General features: G+C 35.1%; 1 protein-coding gene across 1 annotated transcript in view; it reads left to right on the forward strand.

The window, feature by feature from the left end:
* Nucleotides 1–289: 289 nt before the first annotated feature.
* Nucleotides 290–15,226, forward strand: part of LOC139489156 (histone-lysine N-methyltransferase 2D-like) — a 44,252-nt gene continuing 29,315 nt past the window's right edge. The window contains exons 1-4 of the mRNA XM_071275320.1: nucleotides 290–396; nucleotides 6,133–9,728; nucleotides 10,261–10,367; nucleotides 10,963–11,110. Of these exons, the coding sequence (XP_071131421.1) occupies nucleotides 6,215–9,728; nucleotides 10,261–10,367; nucleotides 10,963–11,110 (3,769 nt within the window). The 5' untranslated portion in view covers nucleotides 290–396; nucleotides 6,133–6,214. The remainder of the gene's footprint in view (nucleotides 397–6,132; nucleotides 9,729–10,260; nucleotides 10,368–10,962; nucleotides 11,111–15,226) is intronic.

Raw genomic sequence — 15,226 nt, forward strand, 5'->3', positions numbered from 1 at the left:
ATAGGACATGTACATGATGCAGGAAGATACTTTAAACTTGAATTTTACCCTAAAAGACGCATAGGATAAAATAAATATGATTTGGAGATGTTCAACAATTTGTGAAAAAGTGAAAAATTATCAGTTTTATTTAATTGCATTTTTCATAATGTTTATTTCGTTTATTTCTATTTTCTAGGTTTTAGGTTAAAAAAAAAATTTATAAAATACTGTATCACTTTAATCGTACATCACATAATTTATCATCTTAAAAGTTAAAATGTACATGTACATAGTGAACTTAATAGCGTTCCCTTTCCTTTTCTAAACTTGGGTAATTGGACGCACTCCGATCCGCTCTACGACTCAAAATATCCATTTCCGGATCAAAACAAAGATGGCGTCCGGGACAAAATGGTAAGATCAATCAAATGTTGCCAAAATTGGATGTTATACTTGCCTCAAAGCATACTATTTTGGCGGTTTCATTATCTTGAATGAATGATAAATCGGAAATATGAATGTCGGTACATTTTGTCCTGAACTTTTTAAATACTGACCACTTGAATAAGTAGGTCATCGAAGGGGGGAGTTAGTTGCCATGTAAATTTGTAATGTGATCCTTACGTTTGATAGCAATTTGTCCGAATAGTTATAAAATAATGTAATTCAAACGACTACCCAACATTTATTTGATAAGTTTATACCATGCCTTCAATATGAAAGAAATCGTGACGGCATAACATATTATGTTCCTCAAATTTTGAAAGACGTCCATAACCGATTAACCGTTATACATTTTTTCTGACAAACAAAAGAAACCTTTAATTTCTAAATTACATGATTCATTGCAGTATTTCCATTTACAATATGATTCCTCTATATGCTAAGATAGTTTTATATAATTAATTATAGAACATGGATGCAGAAATGTAGTCAGTGTTGACCTTATAGTTATAAATCTGATGTGTTCAATTTTACAAAATCTACATATGACTGCATCTTTAGTTTATTGTCTCCCAATGTAGAACCACAATGTTATTCAGATAGTTGGTTGTCATTATACAGGTTTTGTACAACCAATCATATATGAATTATTCCAAAATGGATATAGTTTCATCATTTTGATGCTTTGTATAACAAGGGAATGAAAGGGAAACAACTGTGATTTGTTGATGTCAGTTAAAAGCTCATTAGAGTTTATGTTTCAGGGGTGTGGAAATGTTATGCCTGACTCGCCCGACTCGTACATTTGAACAACCGGACAAGTAATTATTTTTGTCTTGTTGCCCGTGGACAAGTAAAAAAATATACAAGACAAAGTTCAAATCCAACAAAAACATAAAATTAATTTCAAAACGTATAAAGATGTTTAATTTATGTAAAAGAAACCAATGTTCAGCAAGTAAAAACATGAAATGTTCATGACGATGAATATTACAGGACCAATATTACTTGATACCAGAAATAGATCGATTACGAAAATAAATAAAAATAAGTATGCGAACCAGAGTCGCATAACATTGCATTGGCTTTTTCCATTGACCGGGGATTGTCGATTAGGTTTTATCCATCATTTACCGGAAGTGTCATTTCTTTAAATTTTGCATCAAGATTCAGATTGATAAATACTTAATAAAAAGCTGGGCAGGCAAGACAAAAAGAGTCATGAGTTGTGTAGAAAACCTTAAATGCAAATGAAGGACACAAAGCTCGAGTATTTAAAAATAACATAAAAACGGAAGCGAGAATTTCAGACCGTGGATATCAGGTTGCCCCTGGCTATCTATGGAAATTTGGAAAATAAATTAAGTTTTTGTCTTATTTATAGATGAAAGGTCAATACTATTTGTTGTCAAAGTTGTGAATAGAAGGGACGCTTTAAAGTCCATCAAGACAATAATAAATAATCAAGAAAAGAACAAGTGTATCATTTGAGAGAAACACCACAAAATCTATAGTTTATCTATTATTTAGTTTACATTTCTTCAATCACTGTCCTCAAATTTAGTATATATATGTACCTACTGGCTACAATTTTTATTCAAAAACTGCTGCAAAATTGTCCTTTACATGTATGTCATTTCATGGGTTGGTTTGTTGTTAGGTTTCTGTCCCATTGGTGTTCACCCATTTCCTACTTTTCTATTTTTTTACAAATATTTAAACAAATGGATTTCATTTGTTTGTGATGCACAACAGTGCTAAGTAAGAATCATACATTATATAACAAGAAATACTTCAATATTTATTGGGATCATCAGCATGATCAGGGCAAGTAAATTTTTTTCCGGACAAGTAAAATTTTTAGTTTTACTTACCCAGGGACAAGTGCTCACAACAAATATTTCCACACCCCTGTGTTTGTCTATGTTTGTATACCTTGCCGACTCTAAATAAAGCTTATTTATGGGCAATCAACGGCAGTATGCTGTTACAAGAGTTGATACTTTCTTAAAAGATTTTTCCCAGCAGTGGGGGTATTTTTCCTGTGAAGTTCAAGGTTTAATCTTTCAGATTATGTCATAAAATTCTACTGTTCGCAATAAAAATTTCACTGTTCAGGGGTGTTGAAATTAGTGGGGGTTATTAAAAGAATGATACTTAAAGAAGTGATTTTTGGGAAGGAAATTGAGGTCTGATACTTAAACAAGTGATTTTTATGTCATTATCCAAGATTCAGTTCAAGGTCATCACCTGAAATGACCTGGTCATCCTAGACAACACAGATGTTGGTTCTGATAAGTTTAGAAACATAATTAGTCCCTGGATCATTAGTATTCTATATTTAAAGCTATAATAAAATTAAATCACTTCTTCTAGTGATTTATTTGTACTACTTAAATAGGTGATTATTAAAGAAAGACAACTCTAACTTCCAACCTTTATGGAAATAATCTTACTTGAATCAGTGATTTAGAAAATCACTTATTAAAGTAAGTCCCCTGACTGATATGTATGAAAGAGATACACTTACAAGTAACTGAAATAAATTAAAAAAAAAATATCTATCTGTCTATACAAATTGCAGCTCACGAAAAACTAACACTTTTTATACGACCGCAAAAATTGAAATTTTTTTGATCGTATATTGGTATCACGTTGGCGTCGTCGTCTGCGTCGTCGTCGTCGTCATCCGAATATTTTTAGTTTTCGCACTCTAACTTTAGTAAAAGTGAATAGAAATCTATGAAATTTTAACACAAGGTTTATGACCACAAAAGTAAGGTTTGGATTGATTTTGGGAGTTTTGGTCCCAACATTTTAGGAATAAGGGGCCAAAAAGGGCCCAAATAAGCATTTTTTTGGTTTTCGCACTATAAATTTAGTTTAAGTAAATAGAAATCTATGAAATTTTGACACAAGGTTTATGACCTCAAAAGGAAGGTTGGGATATGATTTTGGGAGTTTTGGTTCCAACAGTTTAGGAATTAGGGGCCAAAAAAGGGCCCAAATAAGCATTATTCTTTGTTTTCGCACAATAACTTTAGTATAAGTAAATAGAAATCAATGAAATTTAAACACAAGGTTTATGACCTCAAAAGGACGGTTGGAATGATTTTGGGAGTTGAAGTCCCAACAGTTTAGGAATTAGGGGCCAAAAAGGGGCCCAAATAAGCATTATTCTTGGTTTTCGCACCATAACTTGAGTATAAGAAAATAGGAATCTATGAAATTTAAACACAAGGTTTATGACCATAAAAGGAAGGTTGGGTTTGATTTTGGAAGTTTTGGTCCCAACAGTTTGGGAATAAGGGTTCCAAAGGGTCAAAAATTGAATAATTGGGGTTCTTTATTATACCAAATCTAACTGTGTATGTAGATTCTTAATTTTTGGTCCTGTTTTCAAATTGGTCTACATTAAGGTCCAAAGGGTCCAAAATTAAACTTAGTTTGATTTAACAAAAATTGAATCCTTGGGGTTCTTTAATATGCTGAATCTAAAAATGTACTTAGATTTTTGATTATGGGCCCAGTTTTCAAGTTGGTTCAAATCAGGATCCAAAATTATTATATTAGGTCAGTGTTCCAGCTAGGTTTTCAAAAGGGCAGGGTGCCAATCCTGAAAAAGGGCATTTAACGCGCGATATGATAATATGAAAAGGGCATATTTTAATAAAAGATGTTAATCAAACATTTGTGTTTATTCGTTGAATCACAGGTTATACAAGAACAACATCTTTAGCCCATATAGAACTCTATCTTTCTACTTTTAAGGCTGAAAAACTTGTCAAGCAGCTTGTCACACAAGTTTTTTTATCATTGCTTGGCACAGTTGAACTTTATATGCAGTATGTTTTGAAAGGAGATCTGTTTCATACTGTTTCTATGGTCTACCACATTTTACCAGTTTCACCTTTCTACCCCTGCTGTGCGTGATGGCAATACAGCACAAAACAGCTGTGCTCAGTAAATTCACAATTTTAGGATATAAAGCAACAGTGAAAAATAGTATCAAAAATAAAGAATACAGAAAAAGATGACCAAGGCACCCTACCAACACTGCTACTAAGACCCTCTTTAACTTTTCCCATAACTCAAAATAAATACCTAAACATATATATTCTTAAGCAAGAAGTATGGAGACACATTTTAGAATATGTAAATGGGTTACTCAATGCTAGGAAAAAAATCAGATTGAGTTATCTTTCTTTATTCGGGTGTGCTCCTTCTTTGGAGGATTATAAACAGTACGTAAATATGATGTAAATATGATCACAATATGGCCGCCGATTTTGTTAATTTCGTATCAAAAATGAAGGCAGTCAATGACAAATACGTCTGAATTTTCTGATTATTTTACAGAAAACAAATAAAACAATGTCTTCAACGAGTTTATAATGGTTTTCCAACTTTCTGTCATTACGTTTCTTCCATGAAACTACGGTAAACATCGCAAATTGTGCCCAAGTTGTTGTATGCACATTTCTTCAAAGATAATTGCCGACTGACCGATTCTATTTGAACGAATTGATGTTGATGATCATTAATGACCCATCCGATAAACGGATTACCTATAACAACAGATTATGACACCAGTTGTAACCATTGATTAGCTTGGGGTGGTAAACAAAGTCATAATCTTTTCCCCAGGTAAAATTTAGTAATTAGCGTATCATATCAATACGCAAATTAATATGCAATCGATCTTCAAAAAAGGCAGGGCGCCCTGGAAACTGTAAAAAGGGCACAGGGCGCCACTCGGAAAAGGGCGGGCGCCGCGCCCTCTGAAAACGGCCTAGCTGGAACACTGTAGGTACATGTATTGTGCAATAGCAAGAAATTTTCAATTGCACAGTATTGTGCAATAGCAAGAAATCTCCAATTGCACAGTATTGTGCAATAGCAAATATTTTCAATTGCACAGTATTGCGCAATAGCAAGAAATGTCTAATTGCACAATATTGTGCAATAGCAAGAAATTTTCAATTGGAGTTATCTTTCTTTGTCCAGAATAGTAGTTGAATCAACTTAAATCATTGTTTTATACAATATACAATGTATATTCACTTTTACTACCAACTGATAAATTAAAACAATCTTTACCATTCAGTGATAACAAGCACTTTATTTTACATTTTAATATTTTATGATGTATTTAAATAAGTAGTTATTGTTGCAAACTCCATTAGAAATTTGAATTGAGATCAGTTTTGGAAAAAGGGAAAGGGGAAAGGGGGATGTGAAAAAAAATGGGGGGGGGGAGGGTTCAAATTTTTCTCATTTCAGATTTCATAAATAAAAAGAAAATTTCTTCAAACATTTTTTTGAGAGCATTAATATTCAACAGCATAGTGAATTGCTCCAAGACAAAAAAAATAGTTCATTAGACCACATTCGTTCTGTGTCAGAAACCTATGCTGTGTCAACTATTTAATCACAATCCAAATTTAGAGCTGAATCCAGCTTAAATGTTGTGTCCATACTTCCCCTACTTGTTCAGGGCTCAACCTCTGCGGTCGTATAAAGCTGCACCCTGCGGAGCATCTGGTTGTAATATGATATTGAGCTGATTCTTGCAAAAACCTTGAGTTGTCAGAAAGTTAATCATGCATGCATGTCGGGTTTCACATACAATTATTATCTGTTCTAAACAAAAATATAGTTGTGCACTTTGTACTTGTATGTCATTAATGTTTGATATCTTTACAGGTCCATGTTGACATGTAGGACGCCACACAACTAATCATGTTATTACAAGGATGGAAAAACTGTTTTCTCCCAGACCCTAAACATGGAAAATCAAGATTCAGATTCAATAAAAAATGTAGAAAGTAACCTAGTGGATAAAACAGAAAGTAACTCACAAACAATAAATGGAGTGAAAAAAGAAACTTATGATGGATCTAGTAATAATATAGTACCATTATCTAGTACACAAGAAATTACAAACAATGTTGACGCAGTGTCAAACAAAGTAATAGAAAATATTCATCCCACAAATAAAAACGTGTCAGAGTCTTTGAAAGAATCTCCATTTGATGATCATTCCAAAGTTTTAACAAATGTAGAGAAAGATATCTCGACACAGAAAGATAGTGGTCAAACTAGTGTGAATCAGGATAATGTAGTTAGTGAACAGGGAGAGAATTTGACTTTACCGAAGCATTCTTTGAATACTACAAATATCTTATCCTCAAAAGAATCATTCAAAAATAAAAATGTAACAGTTTTTCAGAACAGTTTACCAGCAGGAGAAGCTGATAGTTTGACCTCTATAAGTGTTACTGTGTCAGACAAGAATATGTCAGCGGATTCACAACCAGTGTCAAGTATAGCAACAACAACTCACACAGATAGTAAACAACATGAACAAGGGACATTACTCTCTGATTCATCACAGACAATAAAAAGTGAGATGCCTAGTCATGTAGAACAACAATCGCATCAGACTATAGTCAACAACAGTGGACCAGTATCCCATGCATCATCGGTTTCTAGTCAACGCATAGATGTACCATTAAATGGCTCATTGAAAGAAAGTCTTCCATCCAACAATGCCGACAACAGCTTAAGTAAGGTTTCTTCAACACCAAGTCAGATTGTTGACAGTAGACAAATACCCTCAACTCAACCAACTCAGGTGGAGAGGAAGCATCCTTCATCTAGCTTAGCGGAACATCCTCCTGAAAATAAAGGAGCACCACCCAAACTATCAACTACATCATCTCTACCACAAGACTCTGAAGCAAAATCTTCATTGCCTTTACATCATGCATCGGAAGGTAATCAAAAGACAGCAGACAAAGTATCTGTACCTTCATCTTCACACAGTTCATCATTACCACCGTCATCAGTGCCACATAGCTTACCAATGCCTCCTCAGGCACACGATAATAAGAGTAATCCACATTTAATACCCATTCCTTCATTACCAAATTCAATGATGTCTCCAGGTATGGCCATGCCAGCTGGAATGAATATGTTTCCACCACACTTGATGAATCCATATTTCCCAGGAATGATGTTTGATCCTAGGATGGCAGCAGCATTTCAGCATCCAATGTTCAGAGGAATGCCTCCTCTCCATCCTCGGTACCAACAAACTCCTCCTCAAAGAGCTCCACGTTCACGTGGACCAAGAGGGCCTCGTCAGAGCAAAGCTCACCAACAACATTTACCACCAGAAATCTTGAGACATCATGGACGACATCCAGCATCAGATTCAGCACAGATCAAAATTGATCCTCTTCTTGAGAATCCCACAGCACCACACAGCAGTGTTGGTTTTACAACAACATCACACGAATCGTCTCAAGCATCTTCATCAAGGTCATCTACGCCAAGAAGTCATGCATCTATGACCTCACCGGTCACCACACAGGCAGATGGTATGCCTCATTTAGAACCTGGCATACCAACAAACATGGTCCATCCATCGTCTCAACAGCCGCCACCAGCACATTCCCACGGTAAATTAGATATACCACCTTCACTACCAGGGATGATGCCAATGGCACATTCTTATGGAAAACATGACATGCCACCACATACTTTAGGTGGAATGTCATCCACACATGAATCTCTACCTCCACCTGCACATTCCTTTCATCCAAGTATGTCAGCATCAAAACCAACTGTGACAACAACATCTTCACCATTTACAGATACACTAACTGTGACTACTGTCATAACAACACATTCAAACAACGTACCAACAACGAATGTCTCTGGGTCACTGAAACAACCTTCTTCATCTGATGGAATACCATTCCTGGCCATGTCTACGTCAGGTTCTATGTCAATACCAACATCAAGTCATAGTGTTAGTGTAACAAGTACAGACATGTCTGTCCAGCAAGATAGTGCTAAGGTCGTTTCTACAGCTGAAACGTCTTTGCCCTTACCAGCCCACTCGCACCCTATGACAGCACAGAAAATGTCAACATCTGGGTCTATTCCTATGCCTGCCCATGTTCATACAATGGTATCTACTAACAGCAATCAAATGGTTACACAAACAGCACCGATCAGTAGTGCTTCAACATCAACTAATGTGACATCTGCTAGCCATCAAACTAACCAAGATGTGCCATCATCAAAGTCTGGAGCAGCAGAACCTGAACGTGTTCCTTCAAGAGGCTTGTCAACTTCAAGATTACCACCATCAGCTACTGATCAGAATCAAGGACCGATGCCATCAAATGCTACTACACCAATGTCAATGCCATCTAATGCTAATACACCAATGTCAATGATGTCTCATGCTACTCCAATGTCAATGCCACATAATGTGAGCACACCAATGTCAATGCCACACAATGTGAGCACACCAATGTCAATGCCACATAATGTGAGCACACCAGTGACAATGCCACACAATGTGAGCACACCAATGTCAATGCCACATAATGTGAGCGCACCAATGTCAATGCCACATAATGTGAGCACACCAATATCAATGCCACATAATGTGAGCGCACCAATGTCAATGCCACATAATGTGAGCACACCAATGACAATGCCACATAATGCTGGTGCACCAATGTCAATGCCAGGACACTTTCATCAACAGGGTATGGTCCCCATGCATCCAGGTATGGGTCTACCATTTATGCAGCCAGGAATGAGGGTTCGAGGTCCGAGGATGTCAAGTGGGAAACAGAGAGGACCTACACCAGACATGCCTGCTGGAATGATGCCACAATTCGGAAGATTTCCTCCTGGTTTTAATCCATTCATGTCCCCACAGATAGCAAGAATGGCAATGTCTCAAGAAATGATGGCTTTGGCTCAGAAAATGTCTGCTGGTGGTCCAACTATATCAGAAGGAGAACAGGGAGCAGGTCCACCAATGCCTAAATTTGAAAACCTTACCCCAAATCAAATAGAATTTATCAGGGCAATGAGAATGAGGCCACCGTTTCCTCAAATTCCTGGTATGAGACCAGGTATGCCTATGCCACCAAGAAACATGCCACCTCCACCAAGATACCCTGGTCCTCCTATGACATCTCCAACAGATGCAGGAGCTCATCGGCTTCCTGCAATGCCACATCCATCTCTATCTGGTCAGACACCAATGCCACCTCTGGCCTCGCCAACGTCCTCAATAAGGAGTATTCCAGAGTCACAAAGTCCTCATCCTTCTGCTTCACCGATTGCTCCATCAGCAAGTCCTATGAGCTCTTTTACTGGAGACAAGACACCTAGTCCTGTTCCCAGGTCTCCAGCTAACAGTGACACCACATCAGTGGGATCAACACCAGTAAAACAGGAGCCAATGGACCATAGATTCAGCAGTAGTTGTAAGTTAAATCTTAATTAAAATCAGAAAAATATTGTGTAGAAATTAAATATTCTTTTAGACTTCATTTTGTTCTTTTTTTAAATTTTACATACACTTTACATGGCTACAGCATTCAGGGTTAATACTTATACAAGTCATCTTTATTTACTTGAAAATTTAGATAATTTTCACTTCCTTGCATAATGATCAATTTTAATTTTATTTTCAAGGTTTGAATAATCTCCCCTTTTTCTTCTAAAAAAAATTTACTTCTAAATTTTTCACAGCCTTGTTAATTATGCCTTATATAATATTCACATTATTTAGATTATTGGATGAGACCAATGACATGAATGAGAAGAAAAATGGTTTTGGCAATTAGTTCTTTTTATACATTTATAAGGCCCTTCAAGCATAAGCGTGATCATCCTTGGTTTATGGTTGATAGTTGTCTTTTAAAATTGAAATCATACCGCATCTTATTATTTAACAGTTTGTTTTTAGGAACAGGAGACAAATGATTTGAAATATTTTGTTAATTTTAATTTCAGGTTTGGGAGACGATATAGATGCTAGAACTGCCTCCCAGAATGCTCTTCTCAAATCACTGCTTGCTAACATGGCTGGTGGACGACCTCTAGGAACACCATTTTCAGAGGTAAGAGATTTGTCTGCGTTTAATTGTTCATTTGATAGCTAAAACAATTGTAAAAGCAAATATGTTTATAATTGGATACCAATTTTCTAGATTTTGTAGGTATGGGGACCCATAATTATAAATGATCAATGAACGGATGAATTGCAAATTTTTTTATAGAAATGCATGCAGACTTGTGGAAAACCACGGATCAAATACCCATGAAAATGAAAGTTTTCATCAGTCCATGAAAATTGGTACCCATATAAATTAATGAATTCACAGTACATGTACTTAAAATTTTGTTTAATGAGGCAACTCTTTACAAGAGACCAAATGACACAAATTAACAGTTATAGGTCACCATACGACCTTCAGCAATCAGTCTGTTTCTGCAGCAAGCCAGTCCTGACTGAATTAATTTAAAGTTACAGTTTGGACTTATCTCACCTTTATTTATTTAAGACATTTATAAGAGGAAAATAAATATAAACATTGATAGAAAATACATGAATGAAATTGAAAATTATAACTATGAGTCCTTGTGCACATTGAACATAAGTATACTGTCATTTTGACTGTTAATAAGTAAAACAAATTTACAATATTTCATCAGGACTCTGAGGATGGTTCTGCTCTTCAGTTGACGCCAGAACAACAAAAACAACTAGAAATGATTGAGCGTATGCCTGTCATCAGAGAGGTGGAGCTCTCTGCAGAAGATTGGGCATCAAAAACACCAGAGGAAAGAGAAAAGATTCTAGGTAGGTATATATAAAATATATGTTTACTATTGTAGATTTTAGAAATTCTGTCTTCATCATTATGTTCAACAATATTGGATTTTGTGTTTTAATATAAGAAAAGCAACTTGAAGTGGATTTTGTGTTTTAATATAAGAAAAGCAACTTGAAGTTTTAAATACGAAGTGAAATGTATAAAACAAAATTCTATGTAAACAAAAAAACTTTTTGACTTTAAATTTAACATCCAAGAAATGAATGGGATGACCATACACTTTCTGAAGAATTACTGTTTTGAACCACTTTTACATTAGTCACAATTAGATGACTTTAAAGTATAGTAATCAGTTTCTTTCTATGATTCATTCATGGAAAGAACTATTCTTATGATACATTTGGTCTTTCACTATTCAAAATTAGTTTGTAAAAAATAACTGTTCACCAGCTGTCCTACCCTATAATTCTATTGTGTCAGACAATTGGATAGTTTTGAACAACATATTTCTAAAATTTCTATTTTTTTTCTTGCTTTAAATGATCTGACTGACACTTTTCACAACCATTAGGAAAAATTGAATTTGGTTAACATTTAGTTTAACCGCCTTAAACCATTCACATTCTGGTTGTGCCTGTCTCCAAGTCCTGTTATTCAGTGGTTTATGTATGGTGACCTATAGTTGTAAATTTCTTTGTCATTTGGTCTGTGTGGAGAGTTGTCTCATTAGCAGTCAGAGCTCTGACATAAACAAGTCAGAATAAAATGACTTCTTCAAGTCAGAAAATGTTTTGAAATTCTGACCTGTACGGGTCAATTTTTGTTTTGCGTAGTTTTCCATTGAGTCCGTCAAACCAGAAGATATTTTGAATTTGCCGCCGATCTAAGACACATACAATCACGTGGTTTTCTGCAAGAGATCACGTGTTTGAAAGTCGTTGTTTTGGGAGTTTCTCGAACGAGAAGTTATTGAAAATATAGTGATTATTTACGTTTTTTTAGTGAAAATCTAGGTCAATGTGGTCATTTTCAGAAGGTAATACATATTACCTCCGTATTTTCATGGCCATTTTAATATTTTTTGCGTGTGAAGAAGGTCTTTGCAAGTGATTTTTTTGCTGTTTCATGAAGGCGCGTGACCTGTAAATACGGACGCGTGGCCTTTGAGATGACCTGGTGTCTGACAATTCTGACTTGTTCAGGTCAGAAAATGTTGTTATGATAATGAACTGTTATTTTCGGGAGACAACTCCTGTTGTCTTAAACAGTATTAACATTAATAACCAGTCGGTGCAATTTTAAAAGTAAAATATTGCTTCGAGCTGAACATCATCACGTGATTGTTCTATTTTTAAACTCAATCATGAAGTGACTTTTTAACCTTTCCGAGTTTGCGGCTTATAAATATATTTGTTTTTTCGTTTCTCCCAATGAGAAAAACGATCTTTTGAATATTGATATTAATGAAAATGAAATGAAATCGGAATAATTTTAATAAAAGGAAGGGAGGGTTTAACTAAAGTAAAAGAACCGAAATATTTTTTTATTTTTATTTTAAAATTGATTTTAACTTGAGAACATTATAAAGAGATTCACAAAACGGGTTTTTCAATTATGAACATGGAATATGATATTAAAAACAAATCAAATGAAATGTAGGGTAAGTCTCCAGGGATCACCCTACTCCTGTCATTTGACAATGTTGAACAGTCGAGATCCCTGCCCCCTAAACTCAATTTGTTCTCTCTTTAAAGTATAATGAAATATACCAGGCTAGTCTCTATGGGTCGCCCCACCCCTTGTTATTTGAGAATGATCTTATATCTTGAAAATGGTCGAGATCCCCACCTGTAAACCATATATATTCCTTTTTATACGACCGCAAAATTTGAAAAATTTTTCGTCGTATATTGCTATCACGTTGGCGTCGTCGTCGTCGTCGTCGTCGTCCGAATACTTTTAGTTTTCGCACTCTAACTTTAGTAAAAATGAAAGGAAATCTATGAAATTTTAACACAAGGTTTATGACCACAAAAGGAAGGTTGGTATTGATTTTGGGAGTTTTGGTCCCAACATTTTAGGAATTAGGGACCAAAAAGGGCCCAAATAAGCATTTTCTTGGTTTTCACACTATAACTTTAGTTTAAGTGAATAGAAATCTATGAAATTTTGACACAAGGTTTATGACCACAAAAGAACGGTTGGTATTGATTTTGGGAGTTTTGGTCCCAACATAATAAGGGGCCCAAAGGGTCCAAAATTAAACTTTGTTTGATTTCATCAAAATTGAATAATTGGGATTCTTTGATATGCCGAATCTAACTGTCATGACTGTATGTAGATTCTTAACTTTTGGTCCCGTTTTCAAATTGGTCTACATTAAGGTCCAAAGGGTCCAAAATTAAACTTAGTTTGATTTTGACAAAAAATGAATCAGTTAGGTTCTTTGATATGCTGAATCTAAAAATGTACTTAGATTCTTGATTATTGGCCCAGTTTTCAAGTTGGTCCAAATCGGGGTCCAAAATTAAACTTTGTTTGATTTCATCAAAAATTGAATAAATGGGGTTCTTTGATATACCAAATCTAACTGTGTATGTAGATTCTTCATTCTGGTCCTGTTTTCAAATTGGTCTACACTAAAGTCCAAAGGGTCCAAAATTAAACTTAGTCTGATTTTAACAAAAATTGAAATCTTGGGGTTCTTTGATATGCTGAATCCAAAAATGTACTTAGATTTTTTTATTATGGGCCCAGTTTTCAAGTTGGTCCAAATCAGGATCTAAAATTATTATATTAAGTATTGTGCAATAGCAATTCTTTTCAATTGCACAGTATTGCGCAATGGCAAGAAATATCTAATTGCACAATATTGTGAAATAGCAATTTTTTTTTAAATTAGAGTTATCTTTCTTTGTCCAGAATAGTAAACAAGAAATATCTAATTGCAAAATATTGTGCAATAGCAAGATTTTTTTTAATTGGAGTTATCTTTCTTTGTCCAGAATTAACTTAAATCTTTGTTATATACAATATACAATGTATATTCACTTTTTACTACCAACTGATAAATTAAAATAATCTTTACCATTCAGTGATAACAAGCAGTTTTTTTACATCTTAATATTTTATGATGTATTTAAATGAGTAGTTATTGTTGCAAACTCCATTAGAAATTTTAATTGAGATTAGTTTTGGAATAAGGGAAAGGGGGATGTGATTAAAAAAATTGGGTTCAATTTTTCTCATTTGAAGTTTCATAAATAAAAAAGAAAATTTCTTCAAACATTTTTTTGAGAGGATTAATATTCAACAGCATAGTGAATTGCTCTAAGAGAAAACAAAATTTTTAAGTTCATTAGAACACATTCATTCTGTGTCAGAAACCTATGCTGTGTCAACTATTTAATCACAATCCAAATTTAGAGCTGAATCCAGCTTGAATGTTGTGTCCATACTTGCCCCAACCGTTCAGGGTTCAACCTCTGCGGTCGTATAAAGCTACGCCCTGCGGAGCATCTGGTTATAATGTCAAATTGATTTGAATGAAATATACCGGGCTAGTCTCTGGGTTTACCCCCTCCCCTGCCATTTGCTAATGTTCTTATATTTTGTAAACGGTCGAGATCCCCTCCCCTAAACTATATATATTCTTGTATGGGAAAATAAAACAAACCCAATGTAATATAGGGGAAGTCCCTTGGGGGGGGGGGGGTTCACCCCTACTGTGTGAAAACATGTAAATGGTCAAGATCCCCACCCCTGAACCATATATGTTAGTGTAAGGGACAACAAGACAAATCAAATGAAATAAAGATAAAGTCCCTTGGGGCCACCCCACCCCCTCATGTTTGAAAACTTGTAAACGGTTGAGAGCCCCACCCCATAAGCCTATATATTATTATATGGGACAATACAACGAATCAAATGAAATAAAGGGAAAGTCCATGGGGGTCATCCCCATCCCCCTTTTTGAAATGGTCTGGATCACCACCACTAGACCATATAATATTCCTGTTCGTCATTTCAAGAAGATTTGAATGACATACAGGGTCAATCCCTAATTATATGGCATATATGTTTTACTATGAAGTTACACATCTATAATTCTTACCCCAGATGCTTAGCCACATAAAGCATTA

The sequence above is a fragment of the Mytilus edulis genome, chromosome 9 (assembly GCF_963676685.1).
Source record: "Mytilus edulis chromosome 9, xbMytEdul2.2, whole genome shotgun sequence".
NCBI classification, from domain to species: domain Eukaryota; kingdom Metazoa; phylum Mollusca; class Bivalvia; order Mytilida; family Mytilidae; genus Mytilus; species Mytilus edulis.